At 37.0% G+C, this 18,698-nt stretch overlaps 7 protein-coding genes across 7 annotated transcripts; 3 read left to right on the plus strand and 4 right to left on the minus strand.

Annotated features, from left to right (window-relative positions):
* Positions 1-3,655: 3,655 nt before the first annotated feature.
* Positions 3,656-4,469, plus strand: GCK72_011091 (uncharacterized protein; the record flags this gene model as incomplete). Its single annotated transcript, XM_053728209.1, has 4 exons — positions 3,656-3,688; positions 3,734-4,210; positions 4,290-4,339; positions 4,391-4,469. The coding sequence occupies 4 exons, from the start codon at positions 3,656-3,658 to the stop codon at positions 4,467-4,469; spliced, it is 639 nt and encodes a 212-aa protein (XP_053587786.1).
* A 105-nt stretch (positions 4,470-4,574) lies between these two features.
* On the minus strand, positions 4,575-5,148 carry GCK72_011092 (uncharacterized protein; the record flags this gene model as incomplete). Its single annotated transcript, XM_053728210.1, has 3 exons — positions 4,575-4,643; positions 4,903-4,987; positions 5,036-5,148. The coding sequence occupies 3 exons, from the start codon at positions 5,146-5,148 to the stop codon at positions 4,575-4,577; spliced, it is 267 nt and encodes an 88-aa protein (XP_053587787.1).
* Positions 5,149-7,386: 2,238 nt separating this feature from the next.
* On the minus strand, positions 7,387-7,641 carry GCK72_011093 (uncharacterized protein; the record flags this gene model as incomplete). The annotated part of the gene is made up of 1 exon (XM_053728211.1): positions 7,387-7,641. The coding sequence occupies one exon, from the start codon at positions 7,639-7,641 to the stop codon at positions 7,387-7,389; it is 255 nt and encodes an 84-aa protein (XP_053587788.1).
* A 616-nt stretch (positions 7,642-8,257) lies between these two features.
* On the minus strand, positions 8,258-9,071 carry GCK72_011094 (uncharacterized protein; the record flags this gene model as incomplete). The annotated part of the gene is made up of 4 exons (XM_053728212.1): positions 8,258-8,336; positions 8,388-8,437; positions 8,517-8,993; positions 9,039-9,071. The coding sequence occupies 4 exons, from the start codon at positions 9,069-9,071 to the stop codon at positions 8,258-8,260; spliced, it is 639 nt and encodes a 212-aa protein (XP_053587789.1).
* A 2,325-nt stretch (positions 9,072-11,396) lies between these two features.
* Positions 11,397-11,615, minus strand: GCK72_011095 (uncharacterized protein; the record flags this gene model as incomplete). Its single annotated transcript, XM_053728213.1, has 1 exon — positions 11,397-11,615. The coding sequence occupies one exon, from the start codon at positions 11,613-11,615 to the stop codon at positions 11,397-11,399; it is 219 nt and encodes a 72-aa protein (XP_053587790.1).
* A 1,764-nt stretch (positions 11,616-13,379) lies between these two features.
* Positions 13,380-14,193, plus strand: GCK72_011096 (uncharacterized protein; the record flags this gene model as incomplete). Its single annotated transcript, XM_053728214.1, has 4 exons — positions 13,380-13,412; positions 13,458-13,934; positions 14,014-14,063; positions 14,115-14,193. The coding sequence occupies 4 exons, from the start codon at positions 13,380-13,382 to the stop codon at positions 14,191-14,193; spliced, it is 639 nt and encodes a 212-aa protein (XP_053587791.1).
* A 616-nt stretch (positions 14,194-14,809) lies between these two features.
* On the plus strand, positions 14,810-15,525 carry GCK72_011097 (uncharacterized protein; the record flags this gene model as incomplete). Its single annotated transcript, XM_053728215.1, has 3 exons — positions 14,810-15,041; positions 15,233-15,335; positions 15,384-15,525. 3 exons carry the CDS (start codon positions 14,810-14,812, stop codon positions 15,523-15,525), a joined length of 477 nt encoding a protein of 158 aa, XP_053587792.1.
* Positions 15,526-18,698: the final 3,173 nt, after the last annotated feature.

The raw sequence follows: 18,698 nt of genomic DNA on the forward strand, positions 1-18,698 counted from the left end.
ACTTGTTTTCTTCGCTTCTTATTGTTTCGTTCCAAGTGTGAAATTGAACGATCGGAGTTTTGATTATCATTCGAGAGAATCCTTTTTTGGTGAAGATTGTTCTTTAAATCTGAAATAAAATGGGTAAAATTTGCTCGAAGTTCAATAGTTACGCACATTGATTTCTCCTTTAGCTTGTTGAATACCTCTGAGTATTGTAACAAATCCTTTGAGGGGAGACATACGTTCGATTCCGAAGATGAGTACACTTGACGATGTTTTGTCCTAAATAACCATGCTTATTTTCTTTTATAAAGAAATGAAAATACCTTTATTTTATGTGAAAAACGTCGTCGTTGTCTCTGAATTTCTCATGGAAACGTTTTGGTAGTCCTGATGGGCTTCTGTTGCTTTTTTCAATGGATAATACGTCGGATTCTGTAAAAGAATAGGTAATTTTCATAAAATTATAATCAGATTCATACACGGCGATTTTTTCGGAACCACCCCCTTTCATTCTAACGAGTTTTTCTCGAAAATGAATTGTAATTTTCGGAAAATTCTTTTTAACTCCTATATTTAGATTCTCCAGTTACCTCGGATAATTACAGAAAATTTTCCGAAAATTACAATTCATTTTCGAGAAAAACTCGTTAGAATGAAAGGAGGTGGTTCCGAAAAAATCAACGTGTTCATGAGATAACAAACCTTTTCTGTCCTCCGATAGCGAAAATATCCTCCATATTGCGTTGAGGCGCCCGACGCCATCACAAGTTGTATCGATTAGCCTAGAAACGAATAATGGAGTAATTATTCAACGGGTAGAAAGCGGATAGTTATTAAGATTGTTCAATTATCTAAACGAAATGTAACAAACTAAAAAATTACCAAGAAATACATGAAAATCGAAGAAAAATAAACGTTTTTACTGAAAAATAATTCGAGCGGCGCCGGTGAAGATTTACTGCGAACACCGGAAAAGCGGAGTGTCGTTGTGGCTTTTCGCTGAAAGCGGCGACTTGGATTGAAACTTGAACGTTGAAGGCATGTCGAAAAAGGGAAGATAGTTAAGAAAAGTAGTGAACGCGAAAAGTTTTAAATAGACTAAAACCGAGAGTTGCAAAAGAGACACATTTCAGTAACTTTGAACATGAATTTGAACTACCGTATACTCTGTGATAGAGACGCATCCAGATGTACAAGTTCAACGTAGCATAACTTGGTTCTGAGAAGAGATACTAAAAAGTTCTCAACTGACAAAATATAGCTTGATACAAATGAAATATTTCATCAGTTGAAAAAAAGTTCGTAACTGAGATGCCATTCGAGATATGTATCTTGCTTCAAACTCTTCATAATGGATCTACCCACGAAGAAAATTTGCCTACCCACGAACGCAAAATAATGCATTTTTATGGCACAAAAATGCAAAAAATGCATTAAATTGCATTCGTGAATAGAATTAAATTGCATTAAATGGTACAAGTTTTCTTCGTGGGTAGATCCATAATAGGTGCTCCTGTGATACAGGTTTCACGGTTATAGTCCTTTATTTGTATGATGAATTAGTCACTGGGGAACAATCTAGGAAGAAAAAAGTAAAGAAATTAGATTCAAAATTTATCCATCAGTGTGATAGTTTTGAAATTCCAACTCAAACTCTTTCTCGGAACGGTGTCGTTCACCGGTTATTAAGCCGCCGTTTAGCCGTCAGCGGTTCACTCACCGGTTATTAGCCCGTTCCTGGCCAGTGATTTAGCCGCCAGCGGCTGTTCAGCCGCCATTAAGCCGTTTTTAAGCCGCCAAAAATAAAATCCATTTTTATGAAAAAAACGAAATAAAGAATGAATCATCTATCTAACAGGACCCATCTCCTAAAATATTTTCTCAAAATTCCATCTCTAACACAACTTCTGTAATGTTCCGCAACATTGTCACTCATCGGTTATTAAGCCGCCGTTGGGACTTTGGCGGTCGCTCACCGGTTATTGGGCCGTTATTAAGCCGCTAGCGCTTTTTCAGCCGCCAACAAGACGCTTTTGGGACTTAGCGGTTTACCTGTGTACACCAAATACGTGCGTCCCGAGCTTTTTCGAGAATGCAGATAAGAAACACCGAGTCAGTAGTCTTGAGCTTTCTACCACCCTGTCGGGACACACCTTTTCTCAACGCTTTTAACCATTGAAATGGTCATCGTCTCCAGAAGACGTCAGAATCAACTTTTTCGAAAAAAGAAAAGTTCGGGCATCATCTAAGGGAAATTTCCAATCAATCTGTCTAGGTTTCATAGAAATCGGTCCACTACAGAGGGAGTTATGGCTTGCAACACATAAACGGACAGACGGAATCTGTTGAATATTATTAGTAAAGATTGTTCATATATTTCTGAATTTGGGTTATACAGGGTTACGGTGTGTGCCTTTGAGAAATGAACATGACTATATTTTTTTGAAAGCTCTCTTCCTTCCCTATTCAAATCTTTAAATCACAATCCGGACAAACCGACACACAGACCCAAAAACTCACTGTTTCCCACTGGCGATACAGTCTGCACACTTTCCGGCTTCCACCAATTGGGTACCTATCACCAATAATAAAAAAGAATAGACTAGAAATGAATTCATTTGATGCCTAATAAAATGAAAAAAAGATAAGAAAAGAAGGTTTTATAGGAGCGAAATGTTATCAGTATGGGGAGGGGAGAGAACAGGAATTGCAGAAGAGGAAATCAAAAATTAAATTTTAGTAACAAAAGATGGACTTTTTAAGGGCAAACATGTGATAAAAATGCCCTTTTTTCTACCTATTTTTACTTATATTTTTCAAAAATTATATTTTTTTATATTGTAATATCCTAAAATGATCTAACTTGGTCAATTTTGGGACGAATATCATGAAATGTTGATTTTCAAATTCAGCGTGACGAGAACTTTCAGAAAGTTAGTTTTGAAAATGACAAATTTAAGGAAATTTTTCATCAATACAAAGAATTTTGGCGTTGTCTTCATACGAAATTGCATCAAAAACCACCAAAATTCAAAAATTTCTGAGCATTTCACACAGAAATCGGAAGTGGTTAAACCATTTTCAGCGGAAGACGGAAGCCTCGGAAGTTAATTTTCTAAAAAGAAAGTCGGATGTGAAATTTTAATAACAGAAATGATAAAAAGAAGAAAAGAATTCCGGAAAACTCTGGTAATGGAATAAGACTACACAGCTATGAAGAAAGAGAAAAAGGAAGATGGTTCCATTTGTATTTCCCAGCGCCCATATGAAATGTTTGAGAGCTCATAACTCAGCTCGCGGAAACATTTAGCCGGTTTTGATGGCAGAAATGGATTCCACGTAGTCGAAAGTACCTATAACGAAATTTAGAAATTGTTTGGATTCCGCGTCTCCAAAGAGATTACTTGAATATGAGCACAGTCTAAACGCACGTGAAATGAAGAAAAAACAAAGTTGTCGAAGATGACATTCAAAAGTTCGACGTGTACAATGCTCTATTTCGAATAAAAAAGAAACCATTTCAATCGGAAAAATTAAGAGCATTCACTTATTTCCTAGTTTACAAAGTTAGTTTTACTTTCCAACATGGTGAGTTTCTCTTTGGAATTTAGCAGATTTACATCCATAATTCCAGGAGGAATACCTGCAACTTATTGTGAAATGTTTTCCAATGGTAACGTTTATCCTATTGGCGGCTTCATGTGTAAGTGTGATCTTCTGAAAATATAGATTTCAGTAAGGTTTGCAGACAAGTAAACCAAAAGAATCACACAAAAATCCTACCGGTGGAAGAAAACTCACAATGTCCACAATGTCCACACCGTCCACATCTTTCAACACAATTTCAGATTTTTCGTTCGATGAAAAATTAGAAGAAGAAGAAGAAGAAGAGAAAAAAGAAGAAGGGAATGAGTTGAAAGAGAAGAAAGAGCCAGAAAAAGAAGAAGAGAAGAGAGAATTTTCATGTGGAAAAGACGAAAAGGAAGAAGAGAAAGGTGACAAAGGAGGGAAAGCAGAGAATAAAGAAGTTGAGTTCAATCTTGAAACATCTCCTGCATTCACAATTTGTATTGATAATAATGTCAATAATGAAGTGTTCATATTAAATGCAAGAAAATCACTCGATGAGTCGGCAGGCTTTTTATGGACAATCAAAAAGAGATTGGCGTTTGATGACGGCTCTTGGAAACAGTTGAATCGGAGAATAGCTGCTCTGAAAGCTGAGGTAAAATGAGCAGTCCTTGAAAGATTTGAAATCTGAATATGCATCCTTGCAAACTGTTTTATCTTCCTCTAATTTCCAGGGACTTGACACTCGTGCCAACACTATACAAGCAAAGAAGAACAAGATCAAGTAAGAAGCTATTTCTACCTGATTCTTTTCATATTTCCATCAAATTTTCAGCTGTATTGAACCCACTAAAATGGATGCCCAATTTGAAAAACAGGCCGCGTCAAAACCGAAAAAGAAGACAGTTGAGTGAACTGGAAAAGGGAGAACAAGTGTTGTAATAAAGCGTTTATTGATTGAAAATGGCATTGAATTTGGATTTGAAATTGAAAAACTTTTAGAAAAAATAGACTTGAAATCATCGATTTTGAGCTCTGCATTTGTCTGTGATACGCCCAGCTGTTGGATAGATACTTCCGATGTAGACCTGGGAATAATTGAAATTACAATGAAATTGTTCAGTCTCCCGTACGTTGCCTACTCTCGAATCACCACCTTAATGAATCCGATAGAAGTGATTTCCTTCTCATTTTGTTCGAAAAAGTCAAGAGAAAAAATCAAACAGATACGTTTTCATTTTAATTTGCTGGAATTTCTACAAAAGTTAACAAATATAAAGCTCTGGTGTTTCAACTACAAATTTCGACGTGCCACACAAAAAACTGAAATAAGTCAGGTGGACCGACTAAGATAGTTGCCAGTAATCCATCATCTCTCTCCAAATCGAATCCTTCCGATAAGTCGCTAGTAATGTCTTGAACGTCAGTGATTCTGCAATAAAATGACTATTGTGGTCGATTCAAAAATGAATTAACTCACTCTTTCTCATAAATGAAACATTTTTCTCTTCTCTTCGGATCCCATGGTTTCGCATCGAACTCGGAAATAAAACGATCTCTGTTTATCACTTCTTGAGGTACTTCTGACATCATGAGTGCTACGAATCTTTACTATTAACAAACACCAGATTCTGTATGTTTGTGTGTCTGTCGCCGAACCTACCGCCCTCCCTACTGAACCGATTTTCTTCAAATTTGGACCAAAAGATCAGAACTTTTCTCTTAATGATGCCCGTCTTTTTCTTTTTTCAAAATTCTCAAAATGACGCCTTCTGAGCCAAAAACACTGATAAAGCATAGGGGAATGAAAAACGGAAAAGTGACGTGAGACTGTTGGCCAAAACGTCGTCATTTCTTTCCATTCTACAGTTTGCATTTCCCGTGGCCCGCGTGGTGATGGTCGGCGTGTCGCCGCGTCCGATCTGGCAAGTAATGCGTCGTTGACTACAGTTAGTTTTTAGTTCGATCCCGTGGAGTTCTTTGTTCTTTTTTTTTGTTGATAGTTAGGAAAAGTAGAGATTCCGGAACGTGTCGTTTGTTTCCAGCGAGATCTACGTCGCGAACAAATACGGAACCTTTCCATCGAATTCAGAAAAAATTGAGTTCTAAAAACGTTTCGTTTGCTTCCAAGTTGATCGGTATCACAAATAGATATGGGCAGTTTTCAGGACATAGGTGATGGATCCATATGGGTCCACATTAAAAAATTATTGATAGCTATTTTGGCCAGCATTTCCCTTCTTCTCATCACTGTTTTCGCCCCGCCCATTTTTTAAATATAATGAGCGGAAAATCCTAACATGGGCCACATAAAACCCGTTCTTTCCGACCGCTGATTACTATCATTTTCCTTTTCCCTTAATGGCGTCACTTTCTTTAACTGCTACTATTCCCGCCGAAAATTCGCTAGATACTCATGGTGCTGCTTCTCCTGTTCCCGGTGATACCAGCTCCACGTTGCACGCTGTTCCACCGCTTCGTGATCGTCCCACTTTTGGATCGAATGGTCTAAATCGGATGAGTACAGAATAAGAAATAGATAAAGGTGCGTTCCGCCGATCAAAATCAGATGAGAGAGTGGAGCTCGGAGAAATTGATGGGCTAGAGGACACAACACAGAGATCGACAAGAAAAAGACGTCCGGTGAAGCTATCCGGACTCGATATTGTCAGAATTCCATAGCAAATGTTGTTGGTCTGTCGCCAGAAAGAGACGAGATGAATATAGGTACGGAAACGGATATAGCTCTGATTCAGATGTGAGCGTAGAACTTAACAGAATTGACGGGATCGAGGGGACTCAGCTGATGACACAAGATACCGGTGAAAAAAAATCGACAAAAGGAGACGTGGGGCACTGCTTTCAGGCACCCATGATTGTCAGGATCCTTACTATCTTTGAGTTTGAAATTTATGTCATCAGTCCGACGATTTCTACAATCTGACACTGATCAGTCGACAGTCAAACGGTAACAGAACCAGTTCCGAACGAAATTGAACTCAACAGGAAAAATGAGTCCGACGATCAAACGAGATCTAGACGGGCTTCAAAGATTTCCCAGGCTGCTATCAGACGATGAGAAGATCCCGATGGTGTGACGGCGGGAAGAACGAGAGCCAATACTACTAGAACATCTGTAACTCAAGTGAAAGAGGCGGTCAGACCACATCGAGTTCGGATGTCGCCACGTCAACGAAATGTTTTTCGAGTAGGTGCTACTGATGCACAATCAGATCCTCACTACATGAGAATGATGGATCAAGTTTATCCATACTGCGAGGCGCTATATTTCAAGGCTGAATTCGACGTTCAAATGGTGAAGGTGAATGCGTTTTGGAATCCGATATGGCAAGTTAGGCAGCGTTGACTGTAGTCCTTTGGATTTGTCCCATGTGGAGACGTGGAAGATTTTTTCTTTTCGCCTGATTTAGAGAAAATAGAGGAGTAAGGGAACGAAATCGTATCAGAAAAGTAGAGATCTAACAATTGTGCTTTTCCGGAACGGCCTGCTCACAGCTAAAAGACTACTAAGAAGCTAAGAAAAGTATTACGATCCAGAAGTTGGAGAGAATTGTGAGACCTCGACAGTCTCAACCGTTCGGGAAGCGCTGGAGGCGCTGTAACAACCGGAAGGGTGGTGTAGAAAAGGAGGTTTAGTCGCCGTTAGGCGACGTGAACCGACTGGTTTTGTATTATTTCCGTTTCTCCATTGTCTTATGAATTCAATAAAAGTTCAATATTAAAAGTAGGATTAATGATGCACAAAATTTTTCCATTGAATCCAAGTAAATGTTCTCTTGTAATCCAACTACTCTCGTAAAAAACTAATATTTATGTTCGAAAGATGTTCATACTTGTAGACACTTGTCCTTCAACTTTCGAGTGAATATGAACGTTTTTAACCGGATTCTCTATGTTATCGAAGAAGACGGACAGTTTGTCAGCAGTAACAGTTTCAGAAAGAATTTCAATTCCGGAAACTGATTTCATGCATGGTTCAGTTATGAATCCTTTCAAATCATTGATCACATTCAAATCCAACTCAAGAATAACCAAACTTGCTCGTAGTAAATCCAAAATGTACATAATTGGTTATTTTGAACCCACTGTGTGGGATATCACTGTATAGAATACTTCCTTCTAGGAACTCAATGCATCTGAATAATTTAATTATTTTTGTCTGTTTGAGACATTGAAACATACCTGAAATAGTGTTTGACTCCATCTATAGCCCCTATAAATCTTCTTCCCATACATCGAGCCGGACGTGGAGCAGTTTCGAATGGAATCGACAAATGTCGACCTCCCGTCGAAATTTGTAGTTGAAACACCAGAGCTTTATATTTGTTAACTTTTGTAGAAATTCCAGCAAATTAAAATGAAAACGTATCTGTTTGATTTTTTCTCTTGACTTTTTCGAACAAAATGAGAAGGAAATCACTTCTATCGGATTCATTAAGGTGGTGATTCGAGAGTAGGCAACGTACGGGAGACTGAACAATTTCATTGTAATTTCAATTATTCCCAGGTCTACATCGGAAGTATCTATCCAACAGCTGGGCGTATCACAGACAAATGCAGAGCTCAAAATCGATGATTTCAAGTCTATTTTTTCTAAAAGGTTTTCAATTTCAAATCCAAATTCAATGCCATTTTCAATCAATAAACGCTTTATTACAACACTTGTTCTCCCTTTTCCAGTTCACTCAACTGTCTTCTTTTTCGGTTTTGACGCGGCCTGTTTTTCAAATTGGGCATCCATTTTAGTGGGTTCAATACAGCTGAAAATTTGATGGAAATATGAAAAGAATCAGGTAGAAATAGCTTCTTACTTGATCTTGTTCTTCTTTGCTTGTATAGTGTTGGCACGAGTGTCAAGTCCCTGGAAATTAGAGGAAGATAAAACAGTTTGCAAGGATGCATATTCAGATTTCAAATCTTTCAAGGACTGCTCATTTTACCTCAGCTTTCAGAGCAGCTATTCTCCGATTCAACTGTTTCCAAGAGCCGTCATCAAACGCCAATCTCTTTTTGATTGTCCATAAAAAGCCTGCCGACTCATCGAGTGATTTTCTTGCATTTAATATGAACACTTCATTATTGACATTATTATCAATACAAATTGTGAATGCAGGAGATGTTTCAAGATTGAACTCAACTTCTTTATTCTCTGCTTTCCCTCCTTTGTCACCTTTCTCTTCTTCCTTTTCGTCTTTTCCACATGAAAATTCTCTCTTCTCTTCTTCTTTTTCTGGCTCTTTCTTCTCTTTCAACTCATTCCCTTCTTCTTTTTTCTCTTCTTCTTCTTCTTCTTCTAATTTTTCATCGAACGAAAAATCTGAAATTGTGTTGAAAGATGTGGACGGTGTGGACATTGTGGACATTGTGAGTTTTCTTCCACCGGTAGGATTTTTGTGTGATTCTTTTGGTTTACTTGTCTGCAAACCTTACTGAAATCTATATTTTCAGAAGATCACACTTACACATGAAGCCGCCAATAGGATAAACGTTACCATTGGAAAACATTTCACAATAAGTTGCAGGTATTCCTCCTGGAATTATGGATGTAAATCTGCTAAATTCCAAAGAGAAACTCACCATGTTGGAAAGTAAAACTAACTTTGTAAACTAGGAAATAAGTGAATGCTCTTAATTTTTCCGATTGAAATGGTTTCTTTTTTATTCGAAATAGAGCATTGTACACGTCGAACTTTTGAATGTCATCTTCGACAACTTTGTTTTTTCTTCATTTCACGTGCGTTTAGACTGTGCTCATATTCAAGTAATCTCTTTGGAGACGCGGAATCCAAACAATTTCTAAATTTCGTTATAGGTACTTTCGACTACGTGGAATCCATTTCTGCCATCAAAACCGGCTAAATGTTTCCGCGAGCTGAGTTATGAGCTCTCAAACATTTCATATGGGCGCTGGGAAATACAAATGGAACCATCTTCCTTTTTCTCTTTCTTCATAGCTGTGTAGTCTTATTCCATTACCAGAGTTTTCCGGAATTCTTTTCTTCTTTTTATCATTTCTGTTATTAAAATTTCACATCCGACTTTCTTTTTAGAAAATTAACTTCCGAGGCTTCCGTCTTCCGCTGAAAATGGTTTAACCACTTCCGATTTCTGTGTGAAATGCTCAGAAATTTTTGAATTTTGGTGGTTTTTGATGCAATTTCGTATGAAGACAACGCCGAAATTCTTTGTATTGATGAAAAATTTCCTTAAATTTGTCATTTTCAAAACTAACTTTCTGAAAGTTCTCGTCACGCTGAATTTGAAAATCAACATTTCATGATATTCGTCCCAAAATTGACCAAGTTAGATCATTTTAGGATATTACAATATAAAAAAATATAATTTTTGAAAAATATAAGTAAAAATAGGTAGAAAAAAGGGCATTTTTATCACATGTTTGCCCTTAAAAAGTCCATCTTTTGTTACTAAAATTTAATTTTTTATTTCCTCTTCTGCAATTCCTGTTCTCTCCCCTCCCCATACTGATAACATTTCGCTCCTATAAAACCTTCTTTTCTTATCTTTTTTTTCATTTTATTAGGCATCAAATGAATTCATTTCTAGTCTATTCTTTTTTATTATTGGTGATAGGTACCCAATTGGTGGAAGCCGGAAAGTGTGCAGACTGTATCGCCAGTGGGAAACAGTGAGTTGTTGGGTCTGTGTGTCGGTTTGTCCGGATTGTGATTTAAAGATTTGAATAGGGAAGGAAGAGAGCTTTCAAAAAAATATAGTCATGTTCATTTCTCAAAGGCACACACCGTAACCCTGTATAACCCAAATTCAGAAATATATGAACAATTATGTATATCCAGTTATAAAATTTTCAATTTTTCAAAAAGCCAATGCGTTTTTTTCAATAACTTTGTCACATTTTCATGTATTAGAGGAAACATCGAAGGGCTGACTAGGTTCCTAATAATTTTTAGGAGTAGAACCTTTTTTCCCTACATTTTGAGCTAGAAATTTTCAAAAAAACATAAAAACTGACCAAGTAACAGATTTTCGAAACATTTCGAAAAAATTAGATTTATTAATTCGCTTGTAACTTGAATACTTGATCGCAGATCTGATTCATATTTATATTTTTGGAATCAGCTTGTCAAGAGCTTTCAGAAAAATATAATCATGCCTTCAGGGTTCACCACGAAACTACGGTATGCGCCTTTAAACTGGGTTACTGTAGTTCTCGTGGTGGGACCCAATTGAAAGCAAATATAGGCATGATTATACTCATTCGAAGCGCCTTGACGAGCTGATTTCAAAATATAAAATTTAATAAATTTTGAAATAGAACTGACAAAGTTGCATCACTTTTTGTTAACCCTTGGTGTTAAAAATATGTTTTGTGTTGTAACTCTGTCCGATATGCTCCAATTTTTAAAAAATCTGTAATTTTAGAATCAGTGTGATGAGAGCTTTCAGAAAAGTATACTCTTGTCTATGTAGGGTCCCACCACGAAAACTACAGTATCCCAGTTTAAAGGCGCATACCGTATTTTTGTGGTGAGTCCAAATATGGTCATGATTATACTTTTCTGAAAGCTCTAAACGAGCAGAATCTGAATATATTTTTGAAATCTTAATAATTTTCAGCTGGTGTGTGACAGTCAACGAATGCGGCTTCACTCCATGTGTCACTTCCATTGGGGTAAGTCTCTGAAACCATGATTTGTTCCCCACCCGTAAAATCGAAGAATCACCACCTCGACCATCATAGACTCCTTCTTTCTCATTTACTACTTTATTGGATGTGAAACCAAAAAGAGAAAGTTGCATTTCGTCTGGCAGTTGGCTCTTCTTGACGTTGTTGTCATCGTTTATGGTCCAAGATAGCAAGACTGATCAGTGCGAGCCTTGAAGACTTGTTGTCCTGGATTGGTATTTCCTCCCGATCCTTGGTTTTGGTTGTTGCTGGCTCCTCCACCACTTCCACCGGATGCATAATCTTCACGAGCGTATCCAGACGATGAGGCATTCGATCCCATGTAGCCGGAGCTGTATCCACCAGCGCTCATGTAAGCCGACTTGTCCGCCATTGCTGTCTTCGATTGAGGGTTGTTCAGAGAGAAAGGTTCTCAGAATGCTTTCAATTGGGTCCCACCACGAGAACTACAGTAACCCAGTTTAAAGGCGCATACCGTAGTTTCGTGGTGAACCCTGAAGGCATGATTATATTTTTCTGAAAGCTCTTGACAAGCTGATTCCAAAAATATAAATATGAATCAGATCTGCGATCAAGTATTCAAGTTACAAGCGAATTAATAAATCTAATTTTTTCGAAATGTTTCGAAAATCTGTTACTTGGTCAGTTTTTATGTTTTTTTGAAAATTTCTAGCTCAAAATGTAGGGAAAAAAGGTTCTACTCCTAAAAATTATTAGGAACCTAGTCAGCCCTTCGATGTTTCCTCTAATACATGAAAATGTGACAAAGTTATTGAAAAAAACGCATTGGCTTTTTGAAAAATTGAAAATTTTATAACTGGATATACATAATTGTTCATATATTTCTGAATTTGGGTTATACAGGGTTACGGTGTGTGCCTTTGAGAAATGAACATGACTATATTTTTTTGAAAGCTCTCTTCCTTCCCTATTCAAATCTTTAAATCACAATCCGGACAAACCGACACACAGACCCAACAACTCACTGTTTCCCACTGGCGATACAGTCTGCACACTTTCCGGCTTCCACCAATTGGGTACCTATCACCAATAATAAAAAAGAATAGACTAGAAATGAATTCATTTGATGCCTAATAAAATGAAAAAAAAGATAAGAAAAGAAGGTTTTATAGGAGCGAAATGTTATCAGTATGGGGAGGGGAGAGAACAGGAATTGCAGAAGAGGAAATCAAAAATTAAATTTTAGTAACAAAAGATGGACTTTTTAAGGGCAAACATGTGATAAAAATGCCCTTTTTTCTACCTATTTTTACTTATATTTTTCAAAAATTATATTTTTTTATATTGTAATATCCTAAAATGATCTAACTTGGTCAATTTTGGGACGAATATCATGAAATGTTGATTTTCAAATTCAGCGTGACGAGAACTTTCAGAAAGTTAGTTTTGAAAATGACAAATTTAAGGAAATTTTTCATCAATACAAAGAATTTCGGCGTTGTCTTCATACGAAATTGCATCAAAAACCACCAAAATTCAAAAATTTCTGAGCATTTCACACAGAAATCGGAAGTGGTTAAACCATTTTCAGCGGAAGACGGAAGCCTCGGAAGTTAATTTTCTAAAAAGAAAGTCGGATGTGAAATTTTAATAACAGAAATGATAAAAAGAAGAAAAGAATTCCGGAAAACTCTGGTAATGGAATAAGACTACACAGCTATGAAGAAAGAGAAAAAGGAAGATGGTTCCATTTGTATTTCCCAGCGCCCATATGAAATGTTTGAGAGCTCATAACTCAGCTCGCGGAAACATTTAGCCGGTTTTGATGGCAGAAATGGATTCCACGTAGTCGAAAGTACCTATCACGAAATTTAGAAATTGTTTGGATTCCGCGTCTCCAAAGAGATTACTTGAATATGAGCACAGTCTAAACGCACGTGAAATGAAGAAAAAACAAAGTTGTCGAAGATGACATTCAAAAGTTCGACGTGTACAATGCTCTATTTCGAATAAAAAAGAAACCATTTCAATCGGAAAAATTAAGAGCATTCACTTTTTTCCTAGTTTACAAAGTTAGTTTTACTTTCCAACATGGTGAGTTTCTCTTTGGAATTTAGCAGATTTACATCCATAATTCTAGGAGGAATACCTGCAACTTATTGTGAAATGTTTTCCAATGGTAACGTTTATCCTATTGGCGGCTTCATGTGTAAGTGTGATCTTCTGAAAATATAGATTTCAGTAAGGTTTGCAGACAAGTAAACCAAAAGAATCACACAAAAATCCTACCGGTGGAAGAAAACTCACAATGTCCACAATGTCCACACCGTCCACATCTTTCAACACAATTTCAGATTTTTCGTTCGATGAAAAATTAGAAGAAGAAGAAGAAGAAGAGAAAAAAGAAGAAGGGAATGAGTTGAAAGAGAAGAAAGAGCCAGAAAAAGAAGAAGAGAAGAGAGAATTTTCATGTGGAAAAGACGAAAAGGAAGAAGAGAAAGGTGACAAAGGAGGGAAAGCAGAGAATAAAGAAGTTGAGTTCAATCTTGAAACATCTCCTGCATTCACAATTTGTATTGATAATAATGTCAATAATGAAGTGTTCATATTAAATGCAAGAAAATCACTCGATGAGTCGGCAGGCTTTTTATGGACAATCAAAAAGAGATTGGCGTTTGATGACGGCTCTTGGAAACAGTTGAATCGGAGAATAGCTGCTCTGAAAGCTGAGGTAAAATGAGCAGTCCTTGAAAGATTTGAAATCTGAATATGCATCCTTGCAAACTGTTTTATCTTCCTCTAATTTCCAGGGACTTGACACTCGTGCCAACACTATACAAGCAAAGAAGAACAAGATCAAGTAAGAAGCTATTTCTACCTGATTCTTTTCATATTTCCATCAAATTTTCAGCTGTATTGAACCCACTAAAATGGATGCCCAATTTGAAAAACAGGCCGCGTCAAAACCGAAAAAGAAGACAGTTGAGTGAACTGGAAAAGGGAGAACAAGTGTTGTAATAAAGCGTTTATTGATTGAAAATGGCATTGAATTTGGATTTGAAATTGAAAAACTTTTAGAAAAAATAGACTTGAAATCATCGATTTTGAGCTCTGCATTTGTCTGTGATACGCCCAGCTGTTGGATAGATACTTCCGATGTAGACCTGGGAATAATTGAAATTACAATGAAATTGTTCAGTCTCCCGTACGTTGCCTACTCTCGAATCACCACCTTAATGAATCCGATAGAAGTGATTTCCTTCTCATTTTGTTCGAAAAAGTCAAGAGAAAAAATCAAACAGATACGTTTTCATTTTAATTTGCTGGAATTTCTACAAAAGTTAACAAATATAAAGCTCTGGTGTTTCAACTACAAATTTCGACGGGAGGTCGACATTTGTCGATTCCATTCGAAACTGCTCCACGTCCGGCTCGATGTATGGGAAGAAGATTTATAGGGGCTATAGATGGAGTCAAACACTATTTCAGGTATGTTTCAATGTCTCAAACAGACAAAAATAATTAAATTATTCAGATGCATTGAGTTCCTAGAAGGAAGTATTCTATACAGTGATATCCCACACAGTGGGTTCAAAATAACCAATTATGTACATTTTGGATTTACTACGAGCAAGTTTGGTTATTCTTGAGTTGGATTTGAATGTGATCAATGATTTGAAAGGATTCATAACTGAACCATGCATGAAATCAGTTTCCGGAATTGAAATTCTTTCTGAAACTGTTACTGCTGACAAACTGTCCGTCTTCTTCGATAACATAGAGAATCCGGTTAAAAACGTTCATATTCTTTCGAAAGTTGAAGGACAAGTGTCTACAAGTATGAACATCTTTCGAACATAAATATTAGTTTTTTACGAGAGTAGTTGGATTACAAGAGAACATTTACTTGGATTCAATGGAAAAATTTTGTGCATCATTAATCCTACTTTTAATATTGAACTTTTATTGAATTCATAAGACAATGGAGAAACGGAAATAATACAAAATTCGTAGCACTCATGATGTCAGAAGTACCTCAAGAAGTGATAAACAGAGATCGTTTTATTTCCGAGTTCGATGCGAAACCATGGGATCCGAAGAGAAGAGAAAAATGTTTCATTTATGAGAAAGAGTGAGTTAATTCATTTTTGAATCGACCACAATAGTCATTTTATTGCAGAATCACTGACGTTCAAGACATTACTAGCGACTTATCGGAAGGATTCGATTTGGAGAGAGATGATGGATTACTGGCAACTATCTTAGTCGGTCCACCTGATTTATTTCAGTTTTTTGTGTGGCACGTCGAAATTTGTAGTTGAAACACCAGAGTGAACTATGCATGAAATCACTTCAGAAAATAGAAATTGTTTCCGATACCCTGACTTCGGAACAATTATTAGTTTTCTGCAATAACTTAGAAGTGACAGTTCCTGAATTTCAATTGAGATCGAAAGTTGAAGGACCGATGGATCCAAACCTGAGTTTTCTACAAACAGACAAATTGTTTTTAAAATATGGAGAATGTGTTAAAAAAAGAGCATCTTCTCAGAATGGATGTGAATTACATGGTGGTATTTAGGTCTAGCCTAGATATTGAATCAATAATTCAATTTATAAAACAGTGGAGAGATGGAAAAATATGAGGCTTACTGTAGCTAAGATTCAAGGATTGTCTGATGAAGCTTTAAATAGAGATCGTTTTATTTCTGAGTTCAATGCCAAGCCATGGGATCCATCAAAACGAGACAAATGTTATACTTACCAGTCGGTTTACGTCACCTAACGGCGACTAAACCTCCTTCCCTAAACCACCCTTTTCAGTTTTACAGCGCCTGCGGCGCTTCTTAGCCAAGCAGTTCATTCCGATAAAGCACAATTGTAAAATCTCTCCTTATCAGACTCAAATTCTACAAACTTTCTCAATGATTTTTTCTATCTTGATAGAATATGGAATTTAAAATGAGCTGTTTTTGAATTTACCAATTTGAACATTCTTCTTATGTTTTCCTCATTTCAAAACAATCTCACAGAAGAACGTAACTTGATAACTCTTCTTTCTTCCCTTCTCAAAAGGCGAGTGATCATGCCGAATTACTACTATCGAGGCCTCAGAATTCTCCTCTACTTTTGGATCGTATAACTTATTCACTTGTAAGGTAGTTTTCGTTAGCTAAGAAGCCCTTTCCGGTAGAGAACAATTAAAACACTTCTGTATTTCTGATAATATTTTAACAAATTTTCCCAATGACTTTTTCCTGTGGAATATGGAATGTCAGTATAAAAAATGCGTTTAAAGAATTTTTTTTGAGTTTTTGACTGATTGGCGGCAATGTCGCCTCCCTCCCCAAAACATTTCAAGATGTTTTCCATATACATGGAAATATTCTGTCTGGTTTGATCCGAAAAGTTCTGCTTTCTGATTTTCTACCTCTACGGCGGCGATGTCGCCTCTTTTCTCTAGAATACTTCAAAACTATTTTACATACTTCTAAGTTCAAAAGTAGAAGTACACTCTTATTCAGTCTATTTTGATTCCAATCCTCATTTGTACCTGAAAGTGCACCACAAAAGTTGGCAACATTCTTAAAGATCTTCAAAGAAATGCACTTTATGCGGTATAAATAATGATATACGCAAAAACGTTATAACTTTTTTTTAAAACTTCAAAACATATTTTCTTTTTGACAAAAAAATTTTGACAGAAAATGTAATCTTTTTAAGTTTTGACTGATCGGCGGCGATGCCGCCTCCCTTCCCCAAGAAGATGCGGACGAAAGTTTTATGGATAAATCAGTTTTTGACTCGGCGTTTGCAGGATTGTAATTTTTAAACATTTTGAAAGTTGGGAACTCTACGAAAATTGGAGAGAGCCTTTTTATCGGGGAACGAAAATTAAGGAAAGTGTGCACAGACGAACGCAAATTTGCGGCGCAGTTTCCAAACCGTAGTTTTTTTCCCCGATTATACCCACGTACCCCTTTTGATCTACGAAATCTCGACTGTAACGGCGTTATTTACAACTTTCATATACTGGCTATCTATGTTCTTATCAAAACAAAAAAACTAAAAAAGATTTCCTACCGTGCGGGAATGAACTCACCACCCCATGTGTGTGAGTCATCTGCGTAGACCGCTGCACCACAGGTGAACCGCTGGGGAACACATATGGAACCGCGCGGTGGCGTATATGCGGCTAAAAAGAATGAGGGTTGGACCCTATATGTGTCTATGTGGATCACCGCGCGGTCGACCGAAAACGTGGGGAGCATATGGAACGCATATGGATAGCATAATCAGCATTAATTCTACCAATCACATTTGGTTGATTATTCTGTATGAAACACTAGAAAGGCCTAATTCATTGTTGTGATTGGTATGTAATGTTATCATGTTGTTTCACTTTTCTTTTTTCCAACTTGTTCACTTCCCATTTCTCGGACTTGTATATTTTTTCCTTTTTTCTCGAAGTTCTTTCCTTTTTTAAACAGATAATGGCAATACTTTTAAAAAATTGAAAATCACACACGATTTCCTATAAAAATCATATGTCAGCTTGGTGATTATAACACAATCATTGATTCTCAAGCTTTTCTTTGAGCTCTCAAAGAAAATGATACCCGTCGAAGAAATTCGAAGTCCGATATTTTGACTTTACTTCGGTATGACAAATACTTACCTTCTTACCTTTAAATCCACCTGAAAAATATGATTTCTTATCATACCGAAGTGAAGAAGAACATCAGACCCGAACTTCACAACAAAAACTTAAAATTCTAGTTTCTTGAGAAAATAACAATTTTTGTATTGAAAAAATAAGTTTCCGCAAGTTTTAATATATTTTATTTTTATTTTTGAAGTTTGCCATTATCTGTTTTGTGCAAAAAGAATGAAGAAAATAGGTGAAAAACTTCGAGAAACGTAGAAAATGGGCCCGGACTTATAAAAATTAATGTCGCGTCGATTTACGGTAAACAACACGCCCACGTGTAATTCCGGAGTGTCGTTGCGGCGGCCGGCCGCCACCCTCAAATATATGGAACGTATATGGGAGCATTATGGGTGCACGCGCGGGCAGTGCAGCGAAAAGACGACCGCACATATGCGGCACACGCGCGATCCACTTTTCATTTAGGGACACACATAGGATTCTATTCTGGCACCTTCACATATAGGATTCCCAGCGGTTCACCTGTGACTAAATCTGCGCGGCCGCGGCGCTCTCGAGAACGCAGTTAAGAAACACCGAGTCAGTAGTTTTGAACTTTCTACCACCCTGTCGGGACACACCTTTCTCCACGCTTTCTACTGTTGAAATCGACATCGTCTCCAGAAGACGTCAGAATCAACTTTTTCAAAAAAAGAAAAGTTCGGGCATCAACTAATAAAAATTTCCTATCTGTCTATCTAGGTTTCATCGAAATCGGCCCACTACGGAAGGAGTTATGATCGGCGACAAATAAACAGACAGGCGGAATCTGTTGATTATTATTAG

The sequence above is a fragment of the Caenorhabditis remanei genome, chromosome III, assembly GCF_010183535.1.
Source record: "Caenorhabditis remanei strain PX506 chromosome III, whole genome shotgun sequence".
Lineage (NCBI taxonomy): Eukaryota > Metazoa > Nematoda > Chromadorea > Rhabditida > Rhabditidae > Caenorhabditis > Caenorhabditis remanei.